Source organism: Carica papaya, chromosome 7 (genome assembly GCF_054855325.1).
Source record: "Carica papaya isolate Zhongbai chromosome 7, ASM5485532v1, whole genome shotgun sequence".
Taxonomy (NCBI): domain Eukaryota; kingdom Viridiplantae; phylum Streptophyta; class Magnoliopsida; order Brassicales; family Caricaceae; genus Carica; species Carica papaya.
This window is the reverse complement of record NC_142315.1, coordinates 3779031-3806576: the sequence shown is the minus strand read 5'-3', so window position 1 is coordinate 3806576 and position 27546 is coordinate 3779031. Positions and strand designations below refer to the sequence as shown.

At 33.8% G+C, this 27546-nt stretch overlaps 3 protein-coding genes across 3 annotated transcripts; 2 read left to right on the top strand and 1 right to left on the bottom strand.

Annotated features, from left to right (window-relative positions):
- Nucleotides 1-249: 249 nt before the first annotated feature.
- LOC110817958 (uncharacterized) lies at nucleotides 250-2762 on the bottom strand. The gene is made up of 3 exons (XM_022046683.2): nucleotides 2456-2762; nucleotides 1383-1816; nucleotides 250-920 (listed from the first exon to the last, which is right to left on the bottom strand). Exons 1-3 carry the CDS (start codon nucleotides 2618-2620, stop codon nucleotides 482-484), a joined length of 1038 nt encoding a protein of 345 aa, XP_021902375.1. The 5' UTR covers nucleotides 2621-2762; the 3' UTR covers nucleotides 250-481.
- A 1541-nt stretch (nucleotides 2763-4303) lies between these two features.
- LOC110817923 (uncharacterized) lies at nucleotides 4304-20792 on the top strand. The gene is made up of 22 exons (XM_022046644.2): nucleotides 4304-5390; nucleotides 6884-6998; nucleotides 7714-7814; nucleotides 8073-8164; nucleotides 8757-8892; nucleotides 9011-9079; nucleotides 9238-9339; nucleotides 10113-10211; nucleotides 12228-12338; nucleotides 13940-14146; nucleotides 14352-14459; nucleotides 15745-15840; nucleotides 15957-16013; nucleotides 16354-16500; nucleotides 16593-16652; nucleotides 16767-16871; nucleotides 17558-17719; nucleotides 18339-18412; nucleotides 18719-18842; nucleotides 19565-19656; nucleotides 19932-20052; nucleotides 20131-20792. Exons 1-22 carry the CDS (start codon nucleotides 4698-4700, stop codon nucleotides 20281-20283), a joined length of 3024 nt encoding a protein of 1007 aa, XP_021902336.1. The 5' UTR covers nucleotides 4304-4697; the 3' UTR covers nucleotides 20284-20792.
- Nucleotides 20793-21476: 684 nt separating this feature from the next.
- LOC110817846 (myosin heavy chain-like protein) lies at nucleotides 21477-25594 on the top strand. The gene is made up of 9 exons (XM_088208194.1): nucleotides 21477-21724; nucleotides 21872-21999; nucleotides 22458-22505; nucleotides 22666-22779; nucleotides 23240-23290; nucleotides 23415-23471; nucleotides 23618-23773; nucleotides 24724-24804; nucleotides 25160-25594. Exons 1-9 carry the CDS (start codon nucleotides 21586-21588, stop codon nucleotides 25223-25225), a joined length of 840 nt encoding a protein of 279 aa, XP_088064320.1. The 5' UTR covers nucleotides 21477-21585; the 3' UTR covers nucleotides 25226-25594.
- The last annotated feature ends 1952 nt before the right edge of the window (nucleotides 25595-27546 follow it).

The following is a 27546-nucleotide window of genomic DNA, read 5'->3' as shown; positions in this document are numbered from 1 at the left end:
TGAAGTACTTATAATAAATTATTAAATTTTATCAATAACACATTTATATTTTACAATCAGTTTTTTCACCAATCCTAACTATTTCTTTCTCTTTTAAAATTTAACTTAAAACCTAATTCAATACCGCCCTCTAACTTGTTAAGTAGTCAGTTTCAGCGTGCTGCTACATAACACAGATTTTGGAGAAACAACTTTACTGCCAACCTAAATGTATTGATTTAAATCTTTGGAGCTGCAGAGATTATTGCATTACAGAATTACACCATCGCCTTCATTGAATCTTTCCAATTCATAAGAACACGGTTGTATTGTTTTTTTTTTTCCTCCTATATAACACAAACTAATAATTAAGATGGCAGCTCTCTCTCCTTCCACCACTCTCTCAGGCAGATGAAAAACAAAAATTAGATCACAATGTAAGAAATATTCACAAGGCTTTTAACTCAGATTTGTATATTCTCAAACAATAATTTAACACACTCTATGGAGCCAACAATTTTTTGATTCCAGACTTCTGCTCAGCAGTTAGCCTCCTGGGGAATTGGATGTTGAACTTGATTCTCAGGTTACCTCTCTTCGATGGTTCTTTTGGTATTGGCATACCTTCCCTTGGAACAACTTCCTCATAGCTTGGATGAATCACATTGTTTATTGGGATGGTCAGTCTTCTTCCATCCAGTGTTGTAAGGTGGACGGTGTATCCAGTTAATGCCTCTGAGAGCGAAATCTTCTGTGTTACGACGAGGTCGTTACCCTCCCGGACATACGTGCTATGTGGCTTTTCATCAACTATGAATACGAGATCTGCAGGAATAACATTAGGTTGCTCGTTGCCTTTCTCCGGGAAGGTGATCTTTGTTCCCTTTTTCCATCCAGGCTTGATGTCAATGGTTAAAATTTCCTCAACTGGCAAAGTTTTCCTGCAGGCAAGAATCCCAATCAGACTAACTCATGGCCAGAGTAAATAAGAATAGAACACAAGAGACCCAATATTTTGTATATCAGAGCTATAGCCGAGAAATTCGAAGGAGACAATTAGACTCCACTATAAGCAAATCAACAAGGGCTGAGTTTCACTAGAGCCCACAAGAGGTATGGGCTGAGAGCCAACTCATTTTACTATCTGCACTGATAAGGCAAGACAATTGACATCCTACCAATTCTTTGCCTTGTCCTACAACAAGGATTGTTCAAGGGGATTACTCATGCTAAAACAATCTAGCTCAAGGCTTATAAGACTAAGACATACAAATCTAGATTGAGGTTTATCTGAAGTCTGTCTGACCAACTTTCTAAAGACGTAAAATGCTAGTATCCTAAAATGGAGTAACTCACATGTAAATTGGATATGTTGAATAACAAGAATAGCAATGGTCACTTACCCACTTGCATCTGCAATTTCTCTTGAGATCTTCATCTTCTTCGACGTTCCTTTGTAGAGTTCTTCAAGGCTACAAGGAAGTTTATTTTCTATTGGAGGGGCTTTGCGGGGACCTTGATTCATTGATCTGCCGTCACCAAAAGAAGTAAATATATCATCACCAAACATTCCAGCAAAAGCTCTTGAACCACCCCTCATGCCACCGCCAGGTTCGCCACCCCGTCCCATTCCTCCAAACGGGCTAGAGAAGCCAAAGAACTCGGCAAAAATATCGTTGGCATTCCTCGGATTGAATCTAAACGTAGTTGTACCATCTCCAGTGTGGAAGAAAGTTGCTCCCCCAGGGAAACCGGCATCTGGTGGTGGCACCTGACCTTTAAGCCCTTCTTCACCGTACTGATCATAAATTGTTCTCTTCTGAGGATCACTCAAAACCTGACAAAATGCCAATAACATAAAGTTAGAATTCCAGATTCTAAAGCTGCCAATTGGTCTGTCAACAGCTAACTTAATAACTTATGATAGGTCGAGAGACATGAAATTGGCTTGTGTGGTAACAACTTGGGATCAAACTTCAATGAATCATCACGAATCTCACAAAAAGCAACCTAGATTCATAGATAGTACTCAAAAAAAAAAAAAAAAAGAAAAATCCTCATAGGATGTCCAAAATTAGGATTAACCATATGGAAAAAATCCAAGAAAATTTGTTATCTACTATAAGAAAATGAGATTAAACTTCGTAGTCCGAGGAATTTCACTAAGGCAAAAAGAAAATCCACATTGATGGACAGTCATTAAAATCTCCATGGAGGCGGCAAATGTACAAAATTATGAATTCCAGATGATTAAATCGGATTTGTGAATATCAACTCTACCAAAATCCAGATAAAATTACATAATTCAAACTTTCCATCCAAATTGCCTATAAAACAACTTATGATCTTGACAGTTGTTATACCAAATAACAGAAATGGAGAGACTGCATATATATATATATATATATTATTTAGATAAAAGAGGATAACAGGAAAAAAAAAAATCGAAGTAGCAAAAAGGAAATAATCATCTAACCTCATAAGCTTCAGAGATCTCCTTGAATTTAGCCTCAGCTTCTTTCTTATTATTTGGATTCTTATCAGGATGCCATTTCATGGCAAGCTTCCTATAAGCCTTCTTCAAATCATCATCTGTTGCATTCTTGTCAACTTGCAGAATCTTGTAGTAATCCACACCCATAACAGCTCTACTCAGTTACTCCTTGTATTACCTCTCCTTCCTTCCTTGATGTTCTCGCCGCAGCTGGTTTAGGTTGCTTTGCTTCTGTTTAGAATATTTGCAGTGGTGTTAGGATCTGATTGATAGTTGTTGATGTTGTTGATTGTGTGGGAGAAGGAGAGAAAATTAAAAGAGCAGGATAGCGGTCGTAAGGAATTGTCTGGAAGAAGTAAAAAGAACCAGAAGGGTGGGGAAGTTTCCAGATAATTCCAGTGGTCTTAAGCCTCCGATCTCTCCCGATTATGCAACGTGTTCTTAAATTTAAATAGATGGTGGGTGAGTTTCTTTTTATCTCTTATTATTATTATTATTATTCACCCAAATTATAATATTAATTTTTAAAAATGTGATATTTATTATAATTTAATATTTACTAATTTTAAATTATTTTAAATATTTAAAAAGAATAGTTTAAAATAATTTTATTTGATTAATTAAAATAATAAATTTTAGTTAATTAATTTATAAAAATTATTATTTGAGTTATTTTTTAAAATGTCCAAACATAATATAATTTTTACAATTTTTACTATTAAAAAATGAAATAAAATTGAATATATGAAATAAATAGAAAAAGTTGAAGATCAAATTGTAATGAAAAAAATGTTAAAGATCAAAACGGGTGTCAAAGTTTAATGATTAATTTTAATAATTTATATTTTTTATCGATTACTTTATTTTAAATTATTTAATAATATAAAACTTAAATTTATGTACTAAAAAATAATAACTATTTATTTATACTTTTATTTTTTTTATGCGATATAATTTTATAATTAATTTTTTAATTTTTATAAATCTCCAAAACCATCCCAAAAAACTATTTTTATTGCTGAAATTGAAAAAGAATTTAAAAGGAAAATATTATTTTTTTCAATAAAAAAGAAAAATAAGAGTTATTAGAATCTTTATCTAGATAAATATTTTAATCTTCTAAATTTTGCTTACTTTATTAGTTTGAATATTCTAAAAAGAGATTAGGAGGAGCTCGTCTTTAAAAGTATTGATTTAGGCTCAATAAAATATAAATGACAGATTTAAAAACTATTAATTCAGATATACTAATACAATAAAGTGTTTTATAATAGATACTATAATATATATATATATATATATGTTTGTAATAAAATCTGAGTTATATGGATAAACTTGAATGAAGATTATTATATAAATTTATATCATGTATTAATATTTTGAATTACTTGTATATATTTTAATTAAACTAGTTACTAAACTATATAGAGTTGAATGAAAAATACATAAATATATATTATTATCAGAATAAAAGAAATTATTTTATAGTTGTTTATTATGGATATAATCCTAAAATCTACGGTCATGGCAGTAAGAAAGAAGGAAGTTTTCTTTAATAAAATTAGTTTAGACATAATTGAATTATAGAGATAGATTATTAGGTTTTGATACTGTACGTACCAGATGTGACATTTTACACCTAAACCCGCTCACAACTCCACTTACCCAAAACTGATTGAACATAATTTTGTAATTTACTCTAATTAAGTTCCCAATTAATTAATTAATATTTAAAAAAAAAAAAAGGTGGGAATTCTTACCTGTAGATGTTAAGGCTCGCAACCAATCCCCAAAGAACGCAGATCCATTGGTGTCTCCTACTCTTTCCGTCTTTGTGGGGAAAGCCCGCGAACTCCTGCGTTTCTCGAGACCTGGTAAAAAGAAGCAGACGCAACGGTTGCTTCACGTGATCATTCAATTAAATTATACTCACCTCCAAATCAACTCACATGTCATCATTTTTTCCCGCGCAACCAATAGCAGTCGTGGCATCAGATTAATGGTTGACACACCATACTCTGCTGCGGACGACCACTTGCTATCCTGCCCCCTGAAGTGATAGGGAAAGAGAAGAAGACTTCAACAGCCTCCTCTTCCATCAACCATTTTCATTTTCCTTCCCAGCTCGCTTAGAGTTACTGCATCTTTCAGTTACTATCTCACTGATTCACTTTCACTTACATGATTATGCATGAATCTGTAAGTGTAGCCTGTAAATTCTGCAATGACTTCACTTACACTGCCTCTCCAAGCCATTGCTCTCCACCAATCGAAGCTCCCATTTGCTTCCGCTCCCAATCGTTTCTCAACTCCTTCTTCCAGAACCTTCTTTGCGTTGCCATTAGTCTACAAATCCATCAAGCTGACTTCTCCTGCCTTCGCTTCCACCGGTGATTCATCGCTCCATTCCACCTCGGTAACCGTCGATGCCGAAGATCCCGCCGCAGATACCGCCACCGAGTTCGTCATCCGCACGCGTAACCGGATCGGTCTCCTCCAGGTCATCACTCGAGTCTTCAATGTCCTTGGGCTCCTCGTCGACCGGGCCGCTATCGAGTTGGAGGGCGATTTCTTCGTTCAGAGGTTCTACGTTACCGATTCCCATGGCAACAAGATTGACGGCCAAGATAACATCGATAGGATCAAAAGAGCGCTGTTCGAGGCTATCGACAGCGGTGGTGATGGGACTACGGGGACGTCCGTGGCAGTGGCGCCTGCGGGAAGAGGGCTCGTGGTTAGGCGCGCGGGGTTCGGGTTAGGGCTCGGAGATGGGAGTGCTAAAGCAGAGCGGATGTTTGGATTGATGGATGCGTTTCTGAAGAACGATCCGGTTAGTTTACAAAAGGATATTTTGCATCATGTTGAGTATACGGTGGCACGATCAAGATTTAGTTTCGATGATTTTGAAGCTTATCAGGTAATATTCAAGTTTAACATGCATACATAAGTTGACTGTGTAATTTCTATCTTTTTCTGTTCAATCTTGAGCTCCTAAGTGGCTGTTTGCTTGTTAGTAATACACGGGGAGTAAAATTTTGTTGGGGTTTAGCATTTTTAAATTTTGGCGGGAATTGGAGGAAAAGGCTGTTTGGGAATGTATACTGGTGATGTGAATAATTTAGAGGCTGTACTCTGACGCCACAAAATTCTTGATTACTCTAGTTGTTTCCTGCCATAAACGGAGATGTTATTTGGATCCCAAAGTATATCCTCTTAAGTTAGTAATGGATTATAATGACTTCTTTTTTTTTTTTAATAAATTTTGAAAGAAAAGATGTAACGAGTTCAATTCACAATAGTGTTTGGATACTAAAAAGTGTTCCTAGTCGATTAACATAAGCTATCGTAAAAGGAAATCTAGAGCATGTGAGTTGATACAAAATTAAGGGAATGTTTGGAAGAAAGGAGATATTTCTTCACCATTTATTTGAAAATGTATATTCATTTCAAAGGGGGATGAAAATTCAAATAAAATTAATTACAACTGAAAATGAAACAGTTATTTAAAAACTTACATCCTCAAGTTGTTGAATTAAGTATTTGTATAAAATATAATTTTCATGAAAATAGTTTATTCATCCCGAACATATCCTTAAGCCACCACCATTTATATGACAAGAAACCAAGTTACTATGAGTCAAATGTGTTGAAGTAACCAAGCAATGGCGACTTAAACCCAGTGGTTTCACCAAATGGTCACCTGCCAGCTTCTTGGGGAGCTCAGGATAAAACCCTGCTGGCTATATCTTTCTATACTGCTAGAAAAAGCTAAAAGACCCTCCTGACATTTTAGGTAGCGAATCCCCCATCTGGCACAATATGACTAAACTAATTGACTTGATAGAAAAGGTCAGAGCTATCTTTTCTCTGTTTTATGCTTTTTTTGCTTTTGAGGAAAGGTATCTTAGACTTCCTCTTGATATCATTTTTTGTTGTAATATTTATAGAAATAGATCATCATAGTTTGACAGAATTCTAAGTTCAGTGAGTTAATATACAAGGAAACCAGAGTTATAATCAAATTGTATTTTTAAAAAATTGTTTTAAATGTATGAGGAGTAAGTCGAAACTTCAAAATTACTTGGGGCAATTATGGCATGCAGCATTTCTTTTCCTCCTTTCTTTTAAGTTGCATTCAATTCATTGGTAAAATATTACTGCTTTACAAGAAAATGCATGCAGTTCAGAGATTTTGAACTCCAAGATATGTCGAGGCTCAAATTGGGTTCTCTGGCTATTAGATTTTATTGTTGTTTTGTCTTTATTTATGACCACGTTAAGGACCAAAAAATATCTTAAGATAAAGGCATATGGTGAAGAGTGTTCAATGTGCTTCTTTACTAAAAGTTTGAAATACAATATTTACGAATTGACATTAGAAGTTTGAGTTGGGTACGATGGCATATGTAGGCTCTGGCACACAGTGTAAGAGATCGGTTGATTGAGAGATGGCATGATACTCAAATGCACTTCAAGAGGAAAGATCCAAAGCGTCTATATTTTCTCTCACTTGAGTTTCTTATGGGTAATTTTTAACTTCTGTTAGAGTTTTTCCTTGTATTCTATTTTCTAACACCTTCTTGTTAAAGTTAAGCTTGTCATATATGTCTTTCTTTCTCTTCAACTTGAAAGTTTTTTTCATGGATGTATGCTTTACCATTATTGCCAATAGCCATTTTAGTTAATAAAGTATGCATGAAATTTGAAATTCCAAGTTCTTATTGCCTTCTCAAAACTGTCAATTTTGAGATGTGTAATAGACTTTTCTCCTTTTTCTTTCCCACTCTAATTTTATTTTAATATCTAATAGAAAATTAGTATGTGCTTTTTTTTTTTTGTAAAGTGTAAAAGCATCAATATGCATGTTCTAAAACCAAGAGGCCTTTTCATTTTCACTAGACTTTTCCTTCTTTTTGGTACTTGTATTCAGCACTAGAATATTCTTAATGAGCTTGCTGAAAGTCATATCGGAATTTTTGTGCCTTTATCTTTTCTGTTTCTCATCTTCATCTACATGCATATTCTCTTTATTATGATGCATGTCTTAATCCATTACAACCTTGTCTCAGCGATTGCATGGTTTTCTTGCAACTGTTTATTTCAAAGCAGGAACATACTTGTATTTTGTTCTTTTGTTACTGGATCTCTGCACCTCTTATCTTCTGGTTGTAACTGATTTGACCATTGAATATTTTTTATTCTGGATACGAACCGCTGAAGCAGTCTTGTTTTGATTACAGGTCGTTCCTTGTCAAATAGTGTAATCAACCTTGGGATTAAAGATCAATATGCAGATGCCTTAAGCCAGCTTGGTTTTGAGTTTGAGGTTGTGGCAGAACAGGTTAGCTCATGATTTGCATTCTCCTCTTTGATTATCTTGATCTTTCTGTACAATTCAAGGAAAATTTTTTGAATTGCAGCAAAAACAAACTTGTAAGAGGAACTGGGTTTGTGGAATAAAAAGGACACCTCCTTTTGTTAGAAATTGGAGACATGGAACTAGTTTGAAGAATCAATTTGGTTTCAATATAATTCATGTATATAAGTCCTGTTTCTGAATGTTGTTATTGTTTGAATGACTGTTTATACATTCCTCAAGGAAGGAGATGCTGCCCTTGGCAATGGTGGCCTTGCTCGTCTCTCAGCATGTCAAATGGATTCTCTGGCAACTTTGGACTATCCTGCATGGGGGTATGACTCTTTTTGGTAATTCATTTCAATGACTTTTTCTATGTAGGTCTTATAGTAGTTAACTACTCTAGGCCTCAGCAATTGGCTGGGAGGAATTATTAGTAAGTAGCAATTTTCTGGATCCAATCAGTTATCAGGTTTGCATTATGGCCTTCGTTTTCTATTATTTTTTGAGATCTATCAATGGTACAAGTCCTCTTCACTTGAGATGATATCAAGAGTATAATAATGTGAATGATCTATTTCTCGAGAAGAAGAAACTGGCTATATGCTAATTAAAATCTGTTTCTCTTTTCCTCTACAAGATTAATGTAGGAAACTTGACTTTTCACTAATTTTGTTTTGTTTATTCTTTAGATATTAGATCAAATGTAATGAAAGATACAGAAGAACGTAAGAAACTAAAGAGATAGAGAGAGAGAGAGAGAGAGAGATGATCAGTAGGTTTTTTCTTCCTCTGTGCAGCTTTGTTTTTTTTTCCTCTTGTTCCTCCTAAATGTAATTTCAAAAACCTTTTGAAAAGGTTGTTGTTCTAGAGGTGTTCTTTGAGGATGTATATATAACTTGAAGGTGCTGCATCTTCCTTCTGCAGTTATGGATTACGCTACCAATATGGTTTATTCCGTCAGGTTATTTTGGATGGTTTTCAGCATGAACAACCTGATTACTGGTTGAATTTTGGAAATCCTTGGGAGATAGAGCGTGTTCACGTATCATATACAGTGAAGGTTTGCAAGTACTTCCCTTTTCTATCCCCATAAAGGTTTTTTTTTTTAATTAATCGCCATTAGTCAGTATCTGTCTCAAGTTCTGCATTGATGTTCTGCTCCATTTTGGATGTACAAGTTCTATGGGATTGTTGAAGAAGAACTCTTGAATGGGGAAAAGTTTCAAGTCTGGGTCCCTGGAGAAACAGTAAGACAATAGCGTTTTTTGACATTTAAAATATTGATTTCTTTTCTTTTCCAAAAATCCTTTTAAATTTCACTAGTTTCTAAGAATAAGATGCTAGAATAAATCCATTTTGAAAGACGCTTTACTTATGTGTGCATTTTCATAAATATTTATGGTAGGTTGAAGCAGTGGCATACGACAATCCTATACCTGGTTTTGGAACAAGGAATACCATCAATCTCCGTCTCTGGGCTGCAAAGCCTAGTGATCAGAGTGATATGGTAATATTGACTAAACCCACAATCATGCATTACAAAGCATGCATCTTTGTCTTGTTCCTACTAATGGTAAATTTCAGCGGAAAGGAAAATGTATTCTTCTTATGGCAAATGATTGCTTGTTCTTTATTATCATCTATTTTTGAACCGCTAAGAGGTGACCTTTCATAATTGCTAAATTTAGATTGTGATCTATTATTCAAAAGTTTAAATTGATAGAAAATGACCAAGTCTAATATTTATACATTAATGCGGCCCATCATGCGCAAGCTTGTTAAGCTAAATATGATGATTAACCACACATCTATTATACCATGTGCTACCATTAACTAACATAATTAGGTGGCAGCTAAACTTTGAACTTTACAGTTCTGTCCCTGACATTATGTTAAATAAATAAATTATTGATCAATTATCTAAAGAAAGTAAGAAACTTGAATTGGTAATAAGTAACCTAATATATTATTTGCATATTAATAATATTTACTTTGATAATAATTTTGTTGAGTGCATTTAGCAAGATTTCTTTGGTCATGAGACCTACCAACATTTATGGTAGTTGTTCTTTGAGTTTATTTTTTCTCTAGTCAACTCAATTTGCAGATTTCACCTGTTAAATAATTTTTTTGCAAAAAGTTGTATAGTTATCAAACTATTCTCTTTTTAAGAGCAATATATTGTGGAAATGTTTCCATATTCTTGTTCACATCATGGTTTAACTTATTTAGATGTCTTGCTCTTATTACTTTTTTGGTTAAAGTAAGTCTTCTTAGCAGGAGTCTTATAATACTGGTGACTACATCAATGCCATTGTCAATAGACAGAGAGCAGAAACAATAAGTAGCGTTTTGTACCCTGATGATCGTTCTTACCAGGTACTTCTTTCATCGACTAATAAGATTTCTAAATTTGATTCTACTAAACTTGGATTCCACCTTATACTTTCGTTTTCCATACTGACTTGCTAGGATACTTTGTACTTTTCTAAATATTGATTCGACCTTTTATGCTGCTTTCACACCAATGGATTGTTTGGTTGGTGTAGCTTTGTAATAGGGGGCTACTGTATAACTATAACATTTACACACCTATTACCATGTTTCGTTTGCTAATTATAGTAGATGCTGTAACCATAATACATGCCCAGCGGGTTATAGTCTCTTAATAATACTATTTTCTAATTTGAATATCCTCAGTTTACTCTATTTTTATAGAGCACATCCCAAGATTAACTAGTAAATTAAGACCAAAACCTTATTAAATATGTTTTAATCTTAATAGGTGTTAAACATTATCTTTAGTATTGAAAATTCAAAATTTTTTAAAATTAAATTTTAATTTATGTTTGTAACGAGTTTAGATTTTTTTGTTAAGGTTATTTTAAAAATTTATATGACATTTATTATATTTTCTATGATATTAGAGAAATGTAATTATAATTATTATGCAATTATATTATTTAATTGTTTATTAACTATGGTAGTATTGTTTATTTATGTAGTTCTAATATTTATTAGATACTTTATGTAATTGTTAATGTGCAGTAAAATAGACTTTCGACTAAATACAGTAAAAGTGTATTCCAGTCATTTGGAGCTAATTGGAGGTCTATTCTAATCTTATTTACAACTGAACCAAACATAATAATCGTACAACATTATTCCATTCCCAGTGAATAACTATTTTATTAGACGGTTGTTCCACCCAGTGAAACAAACCTGTGAATACTTCTATAATAGGCGTATGATAAACACCCAATTAAGTTTGTGTACAAAAGGAGAGGGAAAAGAGAGAAGGGTGAACGGGCAAGATAGACCTACTAGCAATGCAGTTTTTTTGAGTGAGGGGCACTTCTGTTATTGGGAGGAAAAGAAACTGAAATAACAAACGTTAGTTAGGAGGGAGAGAAGTATAGGGTGGCAGGAGAGAGAGCGAGAGAAATCAAGAAATATAGGAAAAGAAGTGTAAGGGGAGAGACGATAGCACTCTTGAATTTGCAATCACTTTGCTTACTGTGTTCATCAATTTTCCTGCAATCTTCTTCTGTTCTTGATTTCTTATCAGTAACATTATGAGCGTCTTAACTTCTAGAAATAACTTCAAGTTTACATCATGTTGCTCGGAATTGGGTGTAAATATTCAGCATGGTTAAATCTAATTATGTGATTTGTTAATTTTTATAGTCCAAGATAAAAGATCTATGTTAATAAGAGTCTACAAATTGGATACAGGCGCTTGGATGTGTTTGATATGAAAAATAATAAAACTAATATGTTTTTAAGAAAGTCTATAAGTTCATATTAATAAATTGAAAAGTCTTTTGCACAAAAAGAACACAACTTATTAGGCATTTATTATTAAAAATGGACAAAATTTAGAAATTCAAGAATATGTTTCTTTTTATATTTTCTTCTTCAACTTCTAATATGAGACTCATCATCTTCTTCATATTATCATATATCATAACTTCTAGCTCTAGCTTATCAACTGTTCCTCATGCACACCAAGTGGACACACATCTCATAGCCATACCGACATTCTTTCGTGTTTGACACGGGTATGAAACTAAAATTAAAGAGTTCGGGCAACATAGGTTCTATGCTGGCAATTTCCAATGAAGTTTCCCTATACATTGCATCTTAAAGGTGTTGTGGCATGGGAAAAGTGCTTAAAAGAAACTATCGAACTGAGATGTAGCAATCTTACTTTGACTTCTGTTCCACACTCACTTGTTAACTTTGCAGTTTGTTGGGACACCTTTTCAGACTGTTCAAAATGCTTTTCAAGAAAATTTGCAATGTATTTGTTCCTACTAGTTTAACTTTGTTGGATTAGTTGATTTTTTTTGCCCTCATATTATATCTACAATTTTATTGTTTGACCTTTTCCAGGGAAAGGAATTGCGGTTGAAACAACAATACTTTTTTGTCTCGGCATCATTACAAGACATCATTAGGAGATACAAAGATAGTCACAATAACTTCGATGACTTTGAAGAAAAGGTTTGTGCCCTTATAGTATTGCATATTTCTATAACAAAAACATAAATATGTACTTGCTATGTTTTATGACATAGAAGTATCAAGGCAGTTAGATTTGTATCTAATTTCTTGCTGTGTTACACAGTCAAGATGGCCATACTTTTATCGGTTACTTATGCGATTGCTTGGTAATAAAATTCTATATTATTCTTCAGTGACTAGTTTTCTTCTTAGTGGATTCCGAGAAATTTCGTATTCTTGATAGATTCCAGTAAAACTTTAGTGGGTTCCAGTTTATTTAATTCGTCTGGACATTATCAAGTAACCTTGTAAGTTTGAGCAAGATCACCCAAAATTTACTTTGTGCTTCTGTTTTGCGTCATAAGATCAAATAGAGAGCTGGAAATGTGAAAAGCAGAGGGTAAGATGTAATGTCAAGCAAATAGGTCCTGCACCCACTAACATGAAATTTGTTCCCATTTGCCAAAATAACTTCAGGAGCTGGAGGAGACATGAAATATGTGCAAGAGAATTCTATTTACTGAATATGTGGTCTTTAGCAGTAGAATCTACCAACCACAATGTAGGAATGAATATATAAAAGGAGTATGATTGCCTAATTGAGCAAGAGAGGCCACAGAAGTGGAAGCTTGTTGTGACACCTGATACTGAAGGAATTTGGGTACTCATTCTTAGAAACTATCGTACTATCAAATTCAGTTATTGCAGGAGTTGAACTTTGCAGTTCAATCACATTTGTACAAGATTAGCTATTTGAGGTGGTCTACCAACCGATTCCCAATGATGATCGCGTGTACGGCCACTTTTCCACAATGAGAGCACTTTCCAATGGACCACAGCTACCGTGACCACCATCGGAACAGCCTGCATGACTACCTTTGAAAAGGATCACCATGACCACCATGTCCTCTGCCCCAGGCTATCACTACTCACTTGGATAACTGAGACAGGATTGATGCTATTAGCATCTTGGGAGGAGATACCGTAGAGGAAGACCACAAAACTTATGCATACATTAGGAAGAGGAGGAAGTTTGATACTCCCTAGAATTTAGGAGTGCATAAGCTTAAATACTGGTTTTGGTCTCGCCAAGAAACACATTATCACTAATTGCTTTCGTTGCTTTTGCATTCGTTGCTTTTGCATTCGCTTCACATAAGCTAAGATAGGCTGAATCAACATTCAAACTCGTCATAAACCCATTGTAACTCAGCAGAAGATTCAGGAACTGTTTCATCACAAGCCCATTGTAGTCCAGAAAAACATTCACTATTTGTTTCATCACCTTGTGAAGTCATAAACAATTAACAGACAAATCATACGTACAAGTCAAGTTGCATAAAAGAGCTTGACATGATCCTACATTTTCTTGCATGAGTCAGGGTGAGTGCACAGGTCAGCAACATAAGGTTTGTGAAATTCCACGAGAGATTCCCAATTTGCGCATCTTCCTTAATCTAACATGGTTTCAGCATTCATATGCATTTATACATGACTAAGGCCTTTGATGTTCTTGCAGAATCTTCTTTCACAAGCACCATTTTTTTTAATTAGAATCTTCATTTGTGGTGACTTCAACTCTCCTTATGCATTTTATACAGGTTGCTTTGCAGCTAAACGACACTCACCCGTCCCTTGCAATTGCTGAGGTCATGAGAATCCTCATTGACGAAGAGCATTTGGGTTGGGATATAGCATGGAACATTGTACTGAAAATATTTTCTTTTACAACTCATACTGTATCATCTGCAGGACTCGAAAAAATTCCTGTTGATCTACTGGGGACTCTTCTCCCACGCCATTTACAAGTGAGTTTTAGTTTAATATTTGCTATCTGTTTTTGGGAGTGAAAATACGTAAGCTTGTTTCTTGTAGATTCTTTTTGTTGAAACATTCAATTAAGTGAAGGTGATTATAATAATCTTCTATATAATCAATTCTTCATTGAATGGTGTTTGTTGACTTTTTTCTAACATTTATTTTCTAGGATTTGATAAAGTCATTTTCATTCAGATTATATATGATATAAACTTCAATTTCATGGAAGATTTGAAGAAAAGGATTGGTCTGGATTATGATCGGTTATCCCGGATGTCAATTGTTGAGGAAGGGGCTGTTAAGGTATTTAAAATATTGATTGTAAATTTTGATTCTATCATTTACTGCATGCTTCATACTTGCATTTACTTGTAGATGTAGACTTGGTTGTTTAGAGGTTTTGGACAAACTTGAATGTATGATGTACTAAGTGTCTTCTTCCCTTTTCTGTGATTTTAATTTTTAATTTTTTTTTCTAGTTTCTCTGTGAGAAGTTGATTCCTGGCCTTTGAATTAGATCCTGTCTACTCTTCCAAGAGAAAGGAGATAGTAATCCTGTCTTATTTTTCACGAAATAATGCTACAGACTATAAGTTACAGATAAACTCTGTATTCAAACTCATGAAAACATCCTGTGAGATGGTGAACTAGAATGACACAAAATTTAAAGTTGGATAAAGCGAACACTTAATATCTTCTCTAGTTCCTTTACGAATTGAAATAGGTACGTCAATATCAAAATACAAAGGGTTTCCAGAAGTACTCTTATTTCCAGAATTTAACTCTGATGCTTGAACCTGCTTCAGCTTAGGATCCAAATTCTTCATTTTCGAGTAAATCTGAGAGAATTTCGGGTTATATATGGTTTCTGTTGTTCAATCATCTTCTAGATTTTGGAGTGATGGGAGGGAGTTGTTTTCTGGGTTGTGACGTAATTGAGATAGGTCACTTAGCTGGTGGTGTAGATGACGGTGGTGTTGATGGTAAGATAATGTCAAAAAATAATAAGTTCTTATGTTTTAATATATACTCCCCCTGAAGATAAGGATGAGCAAAGTAAGATTATATTTATAAATGTAACATCTGCAGATACATAAAATTTGTTGGTGGACAGATGATAGCATTATATCCCTTTTGAGTAAAAAAAATATCCTATAAATACACATTTTAGGGCTCTTGGATTAATTTTTCCTTGCTGACATAGATGTATGTAGACAAGGATAACACACTTTTTTAGGAACAAGATGTTTGTGACACTAACATCAGAGTAAAATTTAGGGGGAACTTTTATAGGGTTTTTAAAACCCAACACTGTGGATTGTAATCAGTTAATCAAGTAGGTGACAGTAAGAATATGATGGAACCTTAAAATTAATTATATATGCGTATTTTGTTCTTATAACTTTACATGTTAAATTACATATATCCACACTTCCTAACATTTATATCTACCTATATGGGATATGATGGAATTATTATTTTCCATCATTTCATAACATCCTTTATGGTTTCTGCTGTTTATGCACCTTCTTATACATATAACTTAATGGTGAGTTGCAAAGTCCTCAAGAAATTATTGGCTTGACAGAATATTCGAATGGCGAACCTATCAGTTGTTTGCTCTCACACTGTGAATGGCGTTTCCAGAATGCATTCAGAACTACTAAAAACAAGAGTATTCAAGGTAGAAGTTTTTCTCATTGTATTGTCTCGACATCTTTACTGTATTAAAAAATTATATTCAACTGTTGATGGTGTTCTTGAAGATTTGATGGAATAGCCAGAAGAAAATCTTTGCAGGACTTCTATGAGCTGTGGCCTCAAAAATTTCAGTACAAGACAAATGGTGTAACACAGGTTTGAATTTCATCTCTTCCTCCTTCTATAACCCCTCTGCTTTCTGTCATGTATTGCAGGAAGTTGTAGATAAGTGCCAAAAACTGAGGTTGCAATGACTAGGTGCATATTACATGTTTTAATCTTAAGTGGAGGAAGCATTTTGCCAATGAGTTTCAAATCATATTTTGAGCATTCCAAAAAGATCTCTCAAGTTTATAACATCCAATCTTCTGCAAACAACTTGGATACAAGTACCATGTATCAAAACTTTGTAGACAGCACTTACTAACTGGGACCATCTTTGTGATATTCATCTGTTTGTTCGCTACTATAAATAGTTTAAATTGTGACTTCTCAGCGTCGTTGGATTGTTGTGAGCAATCCTAGTTTATGCATTCTTATCTCAAAATGGCTGGGAACAGAAGCTTGGATCCGTGATATTGACCTTTTAGCTGGCTTGCAAGAATATGCTAAAAGTTTGGAGCTCCATCAAGAATGGAAAATGGTAGCCTCTTTGATATGCAAGCAGCTTCTCTGTAAATGAAACTTATTATTTGAAGTGGTTACTCATCCCTTGCTTTGATTTTCATGTTGTAGGTCCGGAAAGTTAACAAAATGAGATTGGCTGAGTACATTGAAGCAATGAGCGGTGTGAAGGTCTGGGTGAAGTTTCCTTGGGTTCATGCTATGGATGCCTCTTGTTCAGAAGCCAATAGTTGTATGTGGAAATTCTTGGTGGTCTTACCTATGCAATATAACTGTTGGTTGCAGGTCAGTCCAGATGCAATGTTTGATGTGCAGATAAAGCGTATACATGAGTACAAAAGACAGTTGCTTAACATACTAGGCATTATACATCGATATGACTGTATTAAGGTGAGTCTTTGAATGAGAAAGGTTCAACATCTAAAATTGACATTTAGAGCTTGTTATCATATGAGAAACTTCTATATCTTGAGTAAAATTTATTGGAGGGTTAGCTACCTCTGAGTATGAGACTCTCCCAATTTTTTAGTTATGCAATAAATTAATTAGCATTCAGAAGCTATTTTTATCTTGTCCTTATTTTGGCTCTTGTATTGGGAATCACAACAAGTGTACTACTAATTATGTGGTTAGAAAGAGAAATATTTACAGGGATATAATAACGTATTGGACCTAAATATGCCAGTCCTTTGGGAATTGTTCAAACTCTAACAGATGGGACAAAACTACTTTTCAAAGAGAATCTTCTTCCATCTAGAGGAAATACTCGTTTATTTAGTATTGAACTGCCTATAGTAGTTATATCAATTTTGTCAAGTTATTCAGTAATTCCTTTTGGCAATCCTAAATGAGAATTGTGGATGTAGTATTCTGAACTCTGCACCATAATTTGTGTTTATTACCATGCCACATTCCTAAAATGGCCTATAGAAAGAAATAAACACACAGATATATCTATATGAATGATTAAACCAGGATGGTGATTGTGCTGGTACTAGACTTTCACATCTTATATGTTTTTTTTTTCTGAAGCACTTCCTTGATCTTCCTTCTACTATTTTCTCCTCCTGTCACAGAATATGGAGAAGAGTGAGAGAAGAAAGGTTGTACCTCGTGTCTGCATTATAGGAGGAAAAGCTGCTCCTGGTTATGAGATTGCAAAAAAGATTATTAAACTTTGTCATGCCGTGGCAGAAATGATAAATAATGATGCTGATGTTGGTGATCTTATAAAGCTGGTATGGAGAAGGATATTGCCTTAGCTTGTTTGTGCTTAGCATTCAAGATACTTGCATGTGTATAGTATCTACCTAGAAGTGGAACAGGTCCAGAAATGCATGAACCAAGTTATAGTGTCTGTGTCCAGCCAACTGGAACTTAAGAGTTCTATCTGGTGCATTATCATTTGTGCCTCATTTTAAACGGTATGACTATAATGACAAAAATGGCCCCTTTTTCACAGATTGAGTCCTCAATGAGTTGTTCTCTTTCAAATTTCTGAGTTTTTGTGACATGGCATGTAGTGAATCCTCAATGAGGTATTCTTATTCCTTTCTCTGTTCTCCCTGCTTGATTGTTTCTGGAACTGTCAAGTTTCTGGCAACTTCGTTTTGCTGCCTACTTCCCCTTCCTCACAGTGTCTGTCCCCTCCATTTTTCCATGGGATGTTTTAATTAGCATCTGTTTCCAGTCAATCAGTATGAATGCAACCTTAAATTTTCAGCAAACTAGGATATTCTCTCCTATATTTCTTCCATTTTCTATATTAGTATGTGGGAATTTCTGAAGTATTATATTCTTCCCCTCTATTTATCTGCTTTGTCCTGTGTTATTTATGTGGTTTCTACCCTATTTCAGGTTTTTATTCCTGATTACAATGTCTCTGTTGCTGAGTTGGTAATTCCTGCGGCTGACCTCTCACAACACATAAGGTTAGTAAAACTGGTGTAAGGATTGATTTGACAACACAATTCTAGATCACTTAACAAATACATACAATGTACTTCCTCTAAAAAATACTCATACCCCTCATCGATTCTGGTTTAATAGGTTTTGTTAAATCTTGTACCATTCCTTAGATCCTCCTTGCTGTATACTCCATCTGTGTATCTTGAGCTAATAAATGTTTCTTACTGCTTGATATTTTACGTTTATGTCAACATTGCGAGTATATGTTTATTTCAATAAATTACTTAACATTCCTCAGTGTTACACAAAATTCCTTCAATCTTATACAGCACTGCAGGGCACGAGGCATCAGGAACGGGTAGCATGAAATTTTTGATGAATGGATGCTTACTCTTAGCTACGGCAGATGGATCCACTCTTGAAATCATTGAAGAAATTGGTGAAGATAACATGGTAAGTTTTATAAGAAATGAGACTTGTTATACTATCATTCCAATTAAGGCACATCTTTTACTGCACAACTGCTAACACAATAATTCAGTGGACTGAGAAAGAATCATATGAATCTAAACAAGGACAACTACTTTTTTCTCCACTTATTTATTTTTTCTTCCCCCTTTCCAATATTACATATTTTTCTAAGACCTAGGTCTTACACAATTTTTGTTTACTTGTGCCAAACACAATCATTTGGTGAATGATATCGTTTCTTTTCCATACAATATTACTAAGAAAATAATTTGTCAATATTATTGAGGATGGAGAGTATAAAGGTTAATGCCTTAGACCAAATGGATTCTTTGTGCATTTAGACAAACCAAAGTATTAATGCTTCCAGAAACCACAATAACTACCATTTTTCTTCACAAGTACATATGTCGTGTTGCATAATTAGTTTGTGAACGCGCAAGATTTTAGTATCAATGAGAAACAGGCAATTAGTTGTTTAATTTGTGTGGAGAATGCATAAACAGTATTTGTCTATATATAACCATTGTTACTGTGAACAGGAAGTTAAACCTATAAAAACAGAAGCGTGGTATATAACAGTTTTTCTTGCATGCATTCTCATTTCCAGTGTGGTGCATTTTCTTATATACTGTTTTGGGGCTTAATACCTGATAATAGCAGATTCTTGATTGGACATGAATCTTTTTCCTTTTTCTTTTTTTCAGTTTCTCTTTGGCGCTAAAATGCATGAAGTCCCAGCATTGCGTGAGGAAGGATCGACCCTTAAAGTTCCACTGCAATTTGCACGTGTTGTCAGGCATATAATTTGACCTTGCCCACTTGCTACCTTTCTGCTGCATCCTTTTATTATTTAGAGCTGTGTTTTTAAAATCTCAAGTGGAGAGTTCCTTTTTTTCTGATAGCTCGTTAAGAGAGTTTACCTACATAGAATTGAAATTAACTGCAGCTCTATGAGAACTTGTGTTCTTTTTAAATGGCCGTACTTGAGTTTCTGCTAAACTGAATATACACTGTACAGGCTGCTTTCTCAGATTGTATTCGAATTTCAGCTGAAACTGATTTTTTATGCAGGATGGTTCGGGATGGCTATTTTGGTTACCAGGAATATTTTAGATCATTATGCGATTCTATAGATGGTGGTGGGGACTTCTATCTCCTAGGTTCTGATTTTGAAAGTTATCTAGAGGCCCAGGTAATCCTTGATTTTAGTCTTCAAACCCTGTAACTTGTGCAATGATTTTCTGATATGATAGTATCTGGAGAACTACAGGCTGCTGCAGATAAGACATTCGTGGATCAAGAGAAGTGGACAGAGATGAGCATCCTCAGCACTGCTAGGTCTAGTAGATTCAGTAGTGATAGGACTATCGAAGAGTATGCAGCTGAGACATGGGGAATAGAACCATGCAGATGTCCTTTCTGATCGCCAAATCCCTTTAATGATAGCATCTGATCAACAAGTGGTTTCCAGATTTTTATTCCATCCATATTGTTACAACCTTGTTTTCCGACAGTAACACAGGTTGACTACTGGTCTGGTCTTCTTGATAGTTTCACCAAAAACACGTACTGGTTCTAAGTCCAGTGCCTCTGCCCAAGGATCAGGAATCGAGCAGGTTCACTCTGGCGTTCTTTATCTATAGATCAAACTAATCTTTAAAGTCCCAAAGTAAATTTCATGGAACAAGTTCTCAGTAAATGCAGGCATAATCTGGAGGATAACTGCCTTCCAAGGAAAGAGTACGGGCAATTCCTTCTTTCCAAACTCTTGACCTCATATCATTTTTGGCTTTAGAGAAGCGATCTCATGTCAATTTGATATTCCATCTAAAATTTAAAGCTCGTAGTCTTATAATGTACAACACAAATGTGATAAATTGGAATAAAAGTAAATTCTAATTGAAATTAATTTCATATTTATTTCTAGTTAAATATTTTTCACTTTTTTTATTAACAAGTGAAAAATGTAAATCTATCACAAAGAATTAAAAATTTGGGTAAAATTAGTTTAATTATAAATTAAATATACAAGTTAGAATGAATTCTAAATTTTCAATAATTAAGTATTTGAGAACATAATCAAATTAATCTAAACACAACATAAAATTATGTCTAGTTGCACAAAAATTGAGAGGAAGGAGAAAGAAAATAATTTACTTTTTGGTTATTTGGCTAATAGATCACATTGAGTTTATTGTTGTTATAGAAACTAAAATATGGTAAAAATCTTTTTTAATTTTAAATAAACAAAGAGAAAGAATTTCATAATTGAAGGCAATTAATAAATTCATAAATTATCATTTTAATCGTTAAACTTTTTTATCAGTATTAATTAAGTTTTAAATTTTTTTTAAATCATAATTCAGCAAGAAGATTAATTTATTTTGTTTAAATTACAACACAAATGATAATAACAGATAGTAGATTGATTCTTTTATTGCTAATTTTAATTAAAAATTATATTTTTAATTATTTTATACTATTTGAATAAAATAAAAATATTATTATTTTTTATAAGAAATCTTTAAAATTGGCTATTAAATAATTTTATAAATTTGAGGAATAAAGTTATAATAAAAAATTATTAATTCAACATAATATCCTATGAGACACTGTTTAGTAAACTGTTGCTTGTTCTTCAGATTGTATTTGGGACAAAATTAATCCATTTTCGTTCAACTTCTAGTAAACCACCAAAAGCCGAGTAGCAGAATCAGAGCAGAGAATGGCGGTTTATCTTATCATGTTTACCGTCATCCTCTTATCTCTCTTCTGTTTTTCTTCTCAACACCAACATGTCAACGACGACCATGACCACTTGATCGGCGAATTGCAAGAAGCGAATCTTAAAATCGCTCAGTTAGGTAATTTTCTTTTCTTATCGATTGATAACCTGTTTAGGTTTCCCTTTTTGGTATCAGTGAACTAAATGCCGTCCGCAAAGATTCCTAGTCGTGTTCTACCGAGTTTATTTATGTATATATCAAATGTTTTCAATAATTTGAATGCAGAATCTGTCCTTGAAGAAATAGTCGAAACGATTGATGCAAAAAGTCGATTATCAGAAGAACGTGACAAGTTCATCGAGGATATGCAAAATCAGATTCAGTATCTTCAGTCCAGTCTATATAGTACTAAGGTTTGTCTAATCCTGTTTATTTCCCTGTAATAACTTTTACCTGATGTTACTCTTGAGAACTACGTAGGTAAATAGACTTCTGTAGTTCTTAGTTTACTTGAGAGCTTTCTGTGAAATTGGAGTCAAACAGAATCGCGGAGGTTGAACCTCAAGAAAGCAATTTCTATGCTGCATTTTGTTTCTGCTATTGTTTGTTTGTTTCTTTTGGTTTTGTTTGGTTTTTTTTTTTTTTTTCAAAAAAGGTTGGCTGCAATTTTGCTAACATATGAAAGGGATATAAAAAAAGTAAGCTGAATTGAACTCTTGTTCTAATTCCTTGTAGAATAGGAGACTTGAGCCTTGAGCTAGTGTCCTGTGAAACACAGGCTGACATTGTAATTTTCCTTTACATTTACATACTATGTTAATGTCCCCCTGATACCATGGGCCGTATGATCATTTTTCCGCCTTTTTTGTAGGGTGATTCATCACGTATTGATGAAAGAATTAACACACTTCGAGAAGAGGTCTGTTTCAGTTCTATTTAATTATGCACTTCATATTTCAATATACTTTTGTTCACTTTCTTCTCATTTTACAGCAGTGTTGTTAAACTTACTGCAGATTATGGTAGCATTCTTTTTTGAAAATTTAACTGATTTGACAAGCAGGGTTGGCAATGCCTAGGTAAAACTTCTGTGGGCTTCTTTAAGAAAGAACAACTTTGATACTCATATTTTGCAAGCAAAAACTCAAGATGCTAATGATCGGTTAAAAGTTGTTATTTCAGAAGTTGAAAAGGTAAATTCCCAAATTCATTTTCATAGCTTTTGAAGCTGAAGTAGTTACCAGTAATTATGATTTCCCATCTGAAAAATAGATTAATATATTTCTCTTGCTAGACAATATTTGTTTTCTTTTTATTTCCTCCGTGGTACTTAACTGTCAAAAATTAGAAATTTGTCTATTTGCTCTAATTTCTTATCTGCAATAACTGCAACTCTATTCAAATATTTTTGCTTTGCAATACTGAGATTTTGTTGGATAGTAAGAATATTCATTTGCCATTCAGTTCCTAGAAGGCCTTTTTTTAATATAGTGGTCTTTGCACAAGAACTTTCTACTCTTCCACTGGTATCCTGTCAAAGAAAGAACTCTCTGCTCTTGATATACTACCTATTGGATCTGAAAAATTAAATATGAGTTCTCTACTTTTTATTTTTGTACTTTGTAATTTGGGTTTTATTTTCTTCACTTTTAGATGGCAGACATTGTCGCAGAACAGTGGATCCAAATACAGCAACTTGTGCAGGTTCTTCAAATTGCAGAAGCATCATTCTTCAATATTATTTCAGTCGATGAGTTTATGAAGGTGCTGCTTTATGCACCAAGTATGTCTTATTGATGTTGCCTTTTGTTTTTTTCTTTTCCTACAGATGAGAGAGTTTAATGCTCGAAGGCACAAGACGACTACAAGATGCACATTCTTGAAGGTGATGTTGTTAATGTGAAACTAATTATCATTGTTTGCTCAGTTGTAACTAATATAAAATTTGAAATTTTTGTTAGAGCATTATTTATACTTACGTAAACGTCTGCACGGATCTTAACTGAATATTATGCTTCTTGTGGATTGTAGTTCATCAACAGCTTTTATGAAGTATACATTCAGAAGTTCCTTGGGGTGTTGGATTCTTATACCTTAGGGAAGAAGAATACTCTGAGTTCTTACATTTCTCGAGGATTGCAACAGTTAAAGGCCTTGTGGTCTGCAGTTAAGAAGTATCATTATGAGGTTGGTCTTTCATCTTTCTTGATAACTTACCATGAATTATCTCGGAGGGAATGTCCTTTACATCATCCTAGAGATTTCTGGAGTCATTGCTTGTAATAAATTGCTGTAATGTTTTTTTTTCAATATTCTACAGTATTTAATTATCTATATATATTTTTTTCAATTAGTGTAGCTATATGTCAACTATGAAAGAAAAAAATAGAGGGGTACATTGGTAAAAAGATACAAACTACTCCCTTGCTCGGGTGAGTTGTGCTTTGATGTGAAAAAAAAAAATGAAAGCATATTTTGGTAAAATTACAGACACCCCCTTATTCAGGTGAACTGAGCTGACCAAAACATGGGTCAAAGTCTTATCTATTATTTTTTGAAATAAAGTCTTACCTAACTCATTAGCCCACCCTACTCAATGAAATAATCTTGATCTTAGCATGTAACAAAACCATGGATTTGTGGACGGGTGCTTAGTAACAACAAGGGATCAATCAAGTCAACCCAATTGTACCTGCTCATTGTGGAGAATGATATTATATGTGGGCTAAGCTACACTTCAAGATTTTATTTTGAAACACTGAGTAGAAACACTTGATTTTTAGTTCCAGTTTTGGAGTGCCTCAACAAAAAGCTATTTCCTGGTAGGTTGGAGGGGAACTCAATTGCTTGTCTTTTCCTTAGTTTTAGAATGTATTCTTTTGAATTTGTGCTATGCACCACTGACCCAAGATGCTTTCGGGATTGCACATTGTAGAGGCAATGCAAGGATGTATCACCACCATCATTAGTTAGTTCATTTTGTGGTATTGACTGAGTAATTTATATGAAATTTTGTGTTTCTTTGAGTAAAACATAATAATATATCTCAGTTTCCACCTTCAGTGGCTCAAGCACTTGAACGGTGTGGGAACCTTCAATGTTATGTTTGTGAGTTTTCTGACCTCTTTATTTATCAGTTGCAAGGTTTCGTCAAAGACAAGATGGAGAGAAATGAATTCACTGCATCTTTCGCAAATGAGGAAGTGGTATTTTTTGTGGTATGTTGTCAATCTTTATAATTTTTAAGTCATTTTTGGAAGAAATGAACTTTATTTGTGAAATTCATTTGGAAATCCATACATATTTTAATTATGAGGATGGTGGAATATGAAATATATTCTTGTAATTCTATTTTGAATTGTATAGAGGATAAATTTTTTTCATTCTTAATGGAATTTCATCGTCTTGTAGTTAAAATATGCGGACTTTCAAATAAATTCCACAAATGAAGCTCATCTGTTTGAAACATAGCTTCAACATTTTTCTTTTACTTGCCAATATCTAAGCTATGCATCAGTAAACCCCCAGTCTCATACTGGATTCCTTATTTGTATCAAATTCATGACATGACAGGCTTCTGCATTAATTACCTTCCCAATATTGTGGGTCTGGATGTTGCTGTCATCACAGTTCAGCTAGTAGAGAAAGTCCTTTGAAAGAAGTTGGCAGCTGATTTTTTGTGCAAGCTGTTCTCTTTTCCCTTCTTTTTCTCCCCTTTTCTGTTGCCCAGCCTTTTCCTTCTTTGGGCCTTTCAGGTCTAAAACAAAAAACATGAAGGCAAAAGAATTATTCCGAAAACAGCACTGCTTCCTTATAATTGTGAGTTTTGTAGCTTATTTGGTCTGTGAGGTTATTAGGCATTGGAGATTACCTTATTGGGATTCAGATGTCAAATATTTACAGTTTAAGTAGTGTACGCTGTTCACAGTGTTGGTTGTCAAATTATATACTAATTACTTCCATAAAGAATTTTTTTATTATTGTTATTATGGGGAAAAATATTTGTTATGTGCTGATTGCAAGGTATGGTGTCCCAAAAAAAATTGCTGAGGCGTAGTACTTGGATTTCATATTAAAGTAATGAGACTTCAGTGTGGGGTTTGTATGAGTTTAGGTTCAGCTAGTTTGAGGCGTGATACAACAACATTGGCAATTCCACCTAGTTCACAGAACAGCAACGATAACTATTCTCTAAGACATTCTAGGATATCTTGTATGTGAATGCACAATGGGTATATAGATATATATATATATATATTGGTTCTTGGAAATTTTTTGGTTGAAGCATCTGCTTATTGATATTTTAGTTCAAACTTGTAAGATTATAATTTAGCCCGGTACCTCTTGATCTATATTGTGAACCTGCCACTTTCTTGTATCAAAAGTCTTGACAAAATCTTGATTCCCATACTCTTGTATAAGGTATCAGCTGCTTAGGATTGTCTCTTTATGCATTTTTTTTATATACTTTTCAGCTTGTATACCCTTGAATGCATTTAAGGTTGTTTTCAAAATGGATATTAAAAAGAAAAATATATTTTGATGGGAGTCTGATCTATTTAGTGTTAAGAAGGAACCCTTCTCTCTTTAAATGGCTGGTATCAGGATAAATTGATTCCTGGTGTATGTCAACTTTGGATCGTTGCAGATAGTTTGATTTTATGCTCACTGTTATTCAAGTTTGCTGTTAGTCTTAGTTTTGAAATAAGTCATGTTCATTTTGTGTCGCACATAGGTTAGACAATGTTCATTTAATTATCCATTAAATATATAAGTTACACTTTGTATATTTTCAATACTTAAATTTTAGGACCCGATACAAATAACATAATTTAGACTAAACCTGTAACGATTTCGGAAATTTTAAAGAAAATAAATTATAAATTAAGTGTGGAAGTAAATTAAATAGTTAGGATTTATATTTTTTACACAATGACTTAAAGTACCAAATAGAGTTACGGGAATGATTTTTTTGAGAGAAATACGAGAAATTAAAGAAATAATTAGAAAATAAATTAAACTAGCATTCTACTCGCAATCTTCTTGTGGATCGGGTTATAGATCGTGATTCTCTTGATTTGAAATGGTTAATAAATGAATAAGTTACATTAGTCCAGTAAGAATATCACGCTACTCACCGACACAGAAATGAATGTTGGTAAAAATAATAAAAACAACTAATAGAGTTTTTAATTTAGCAAAGTTGTTTATTATTAAAAAAAAAATCATTTACCGTCTACTTACTGTAACGAGATTTATAAAAATAACCTATAAAAGTAATAATATAACACATTTTATAATTTCATATACAATCAATTGGAATAATAATTTTCTTTTTTATCAGCTTACTGGTATCCATAAGGGTTTATAGGGATGTCCTTACCTGCATGAACCATTTCCTTTAACATTTTCAATTAACGGACCATCCTCATACCCCGTCCGGTATGAGCGCTAAATTATTAAATCTCGATACCCCGTCCGGTACGATGGTGAAACGAGTCGTCCCCATACCCCGTCCGGTATGAACGCCAAATAACCAAACCTCGATACCCCGTCCGATATGAAGGTGACGTTCACGGTAGAGTTCCCTATGTACCCGATTCGTTTATCATCTCCCAAGATATCTAGTAAAGTTGTTGTTTCGTCCATTTACTTAATCACACAATTTTTCATTTACCTTTAATCTTCAGTTTCTCAATTCAACCGTGATCATATAAAACAAACAAAACATGCATCAGATATTACAATAACATCTCAATTTCCAAATTTAACCGTAGTCACATAAGACATGCATTCAAAACTATAAAATCAATCAATCAGATATTGTCATACATTCAACTCGTAAAATAAATCAACAGAATCAACAGTGAATAATTTTTGCTTCTACCTCCATTAATAACTCGTAATTAATTATGGATATTTTTTAAATTGCACAAAATAACGTATTATTGTTAATTAAA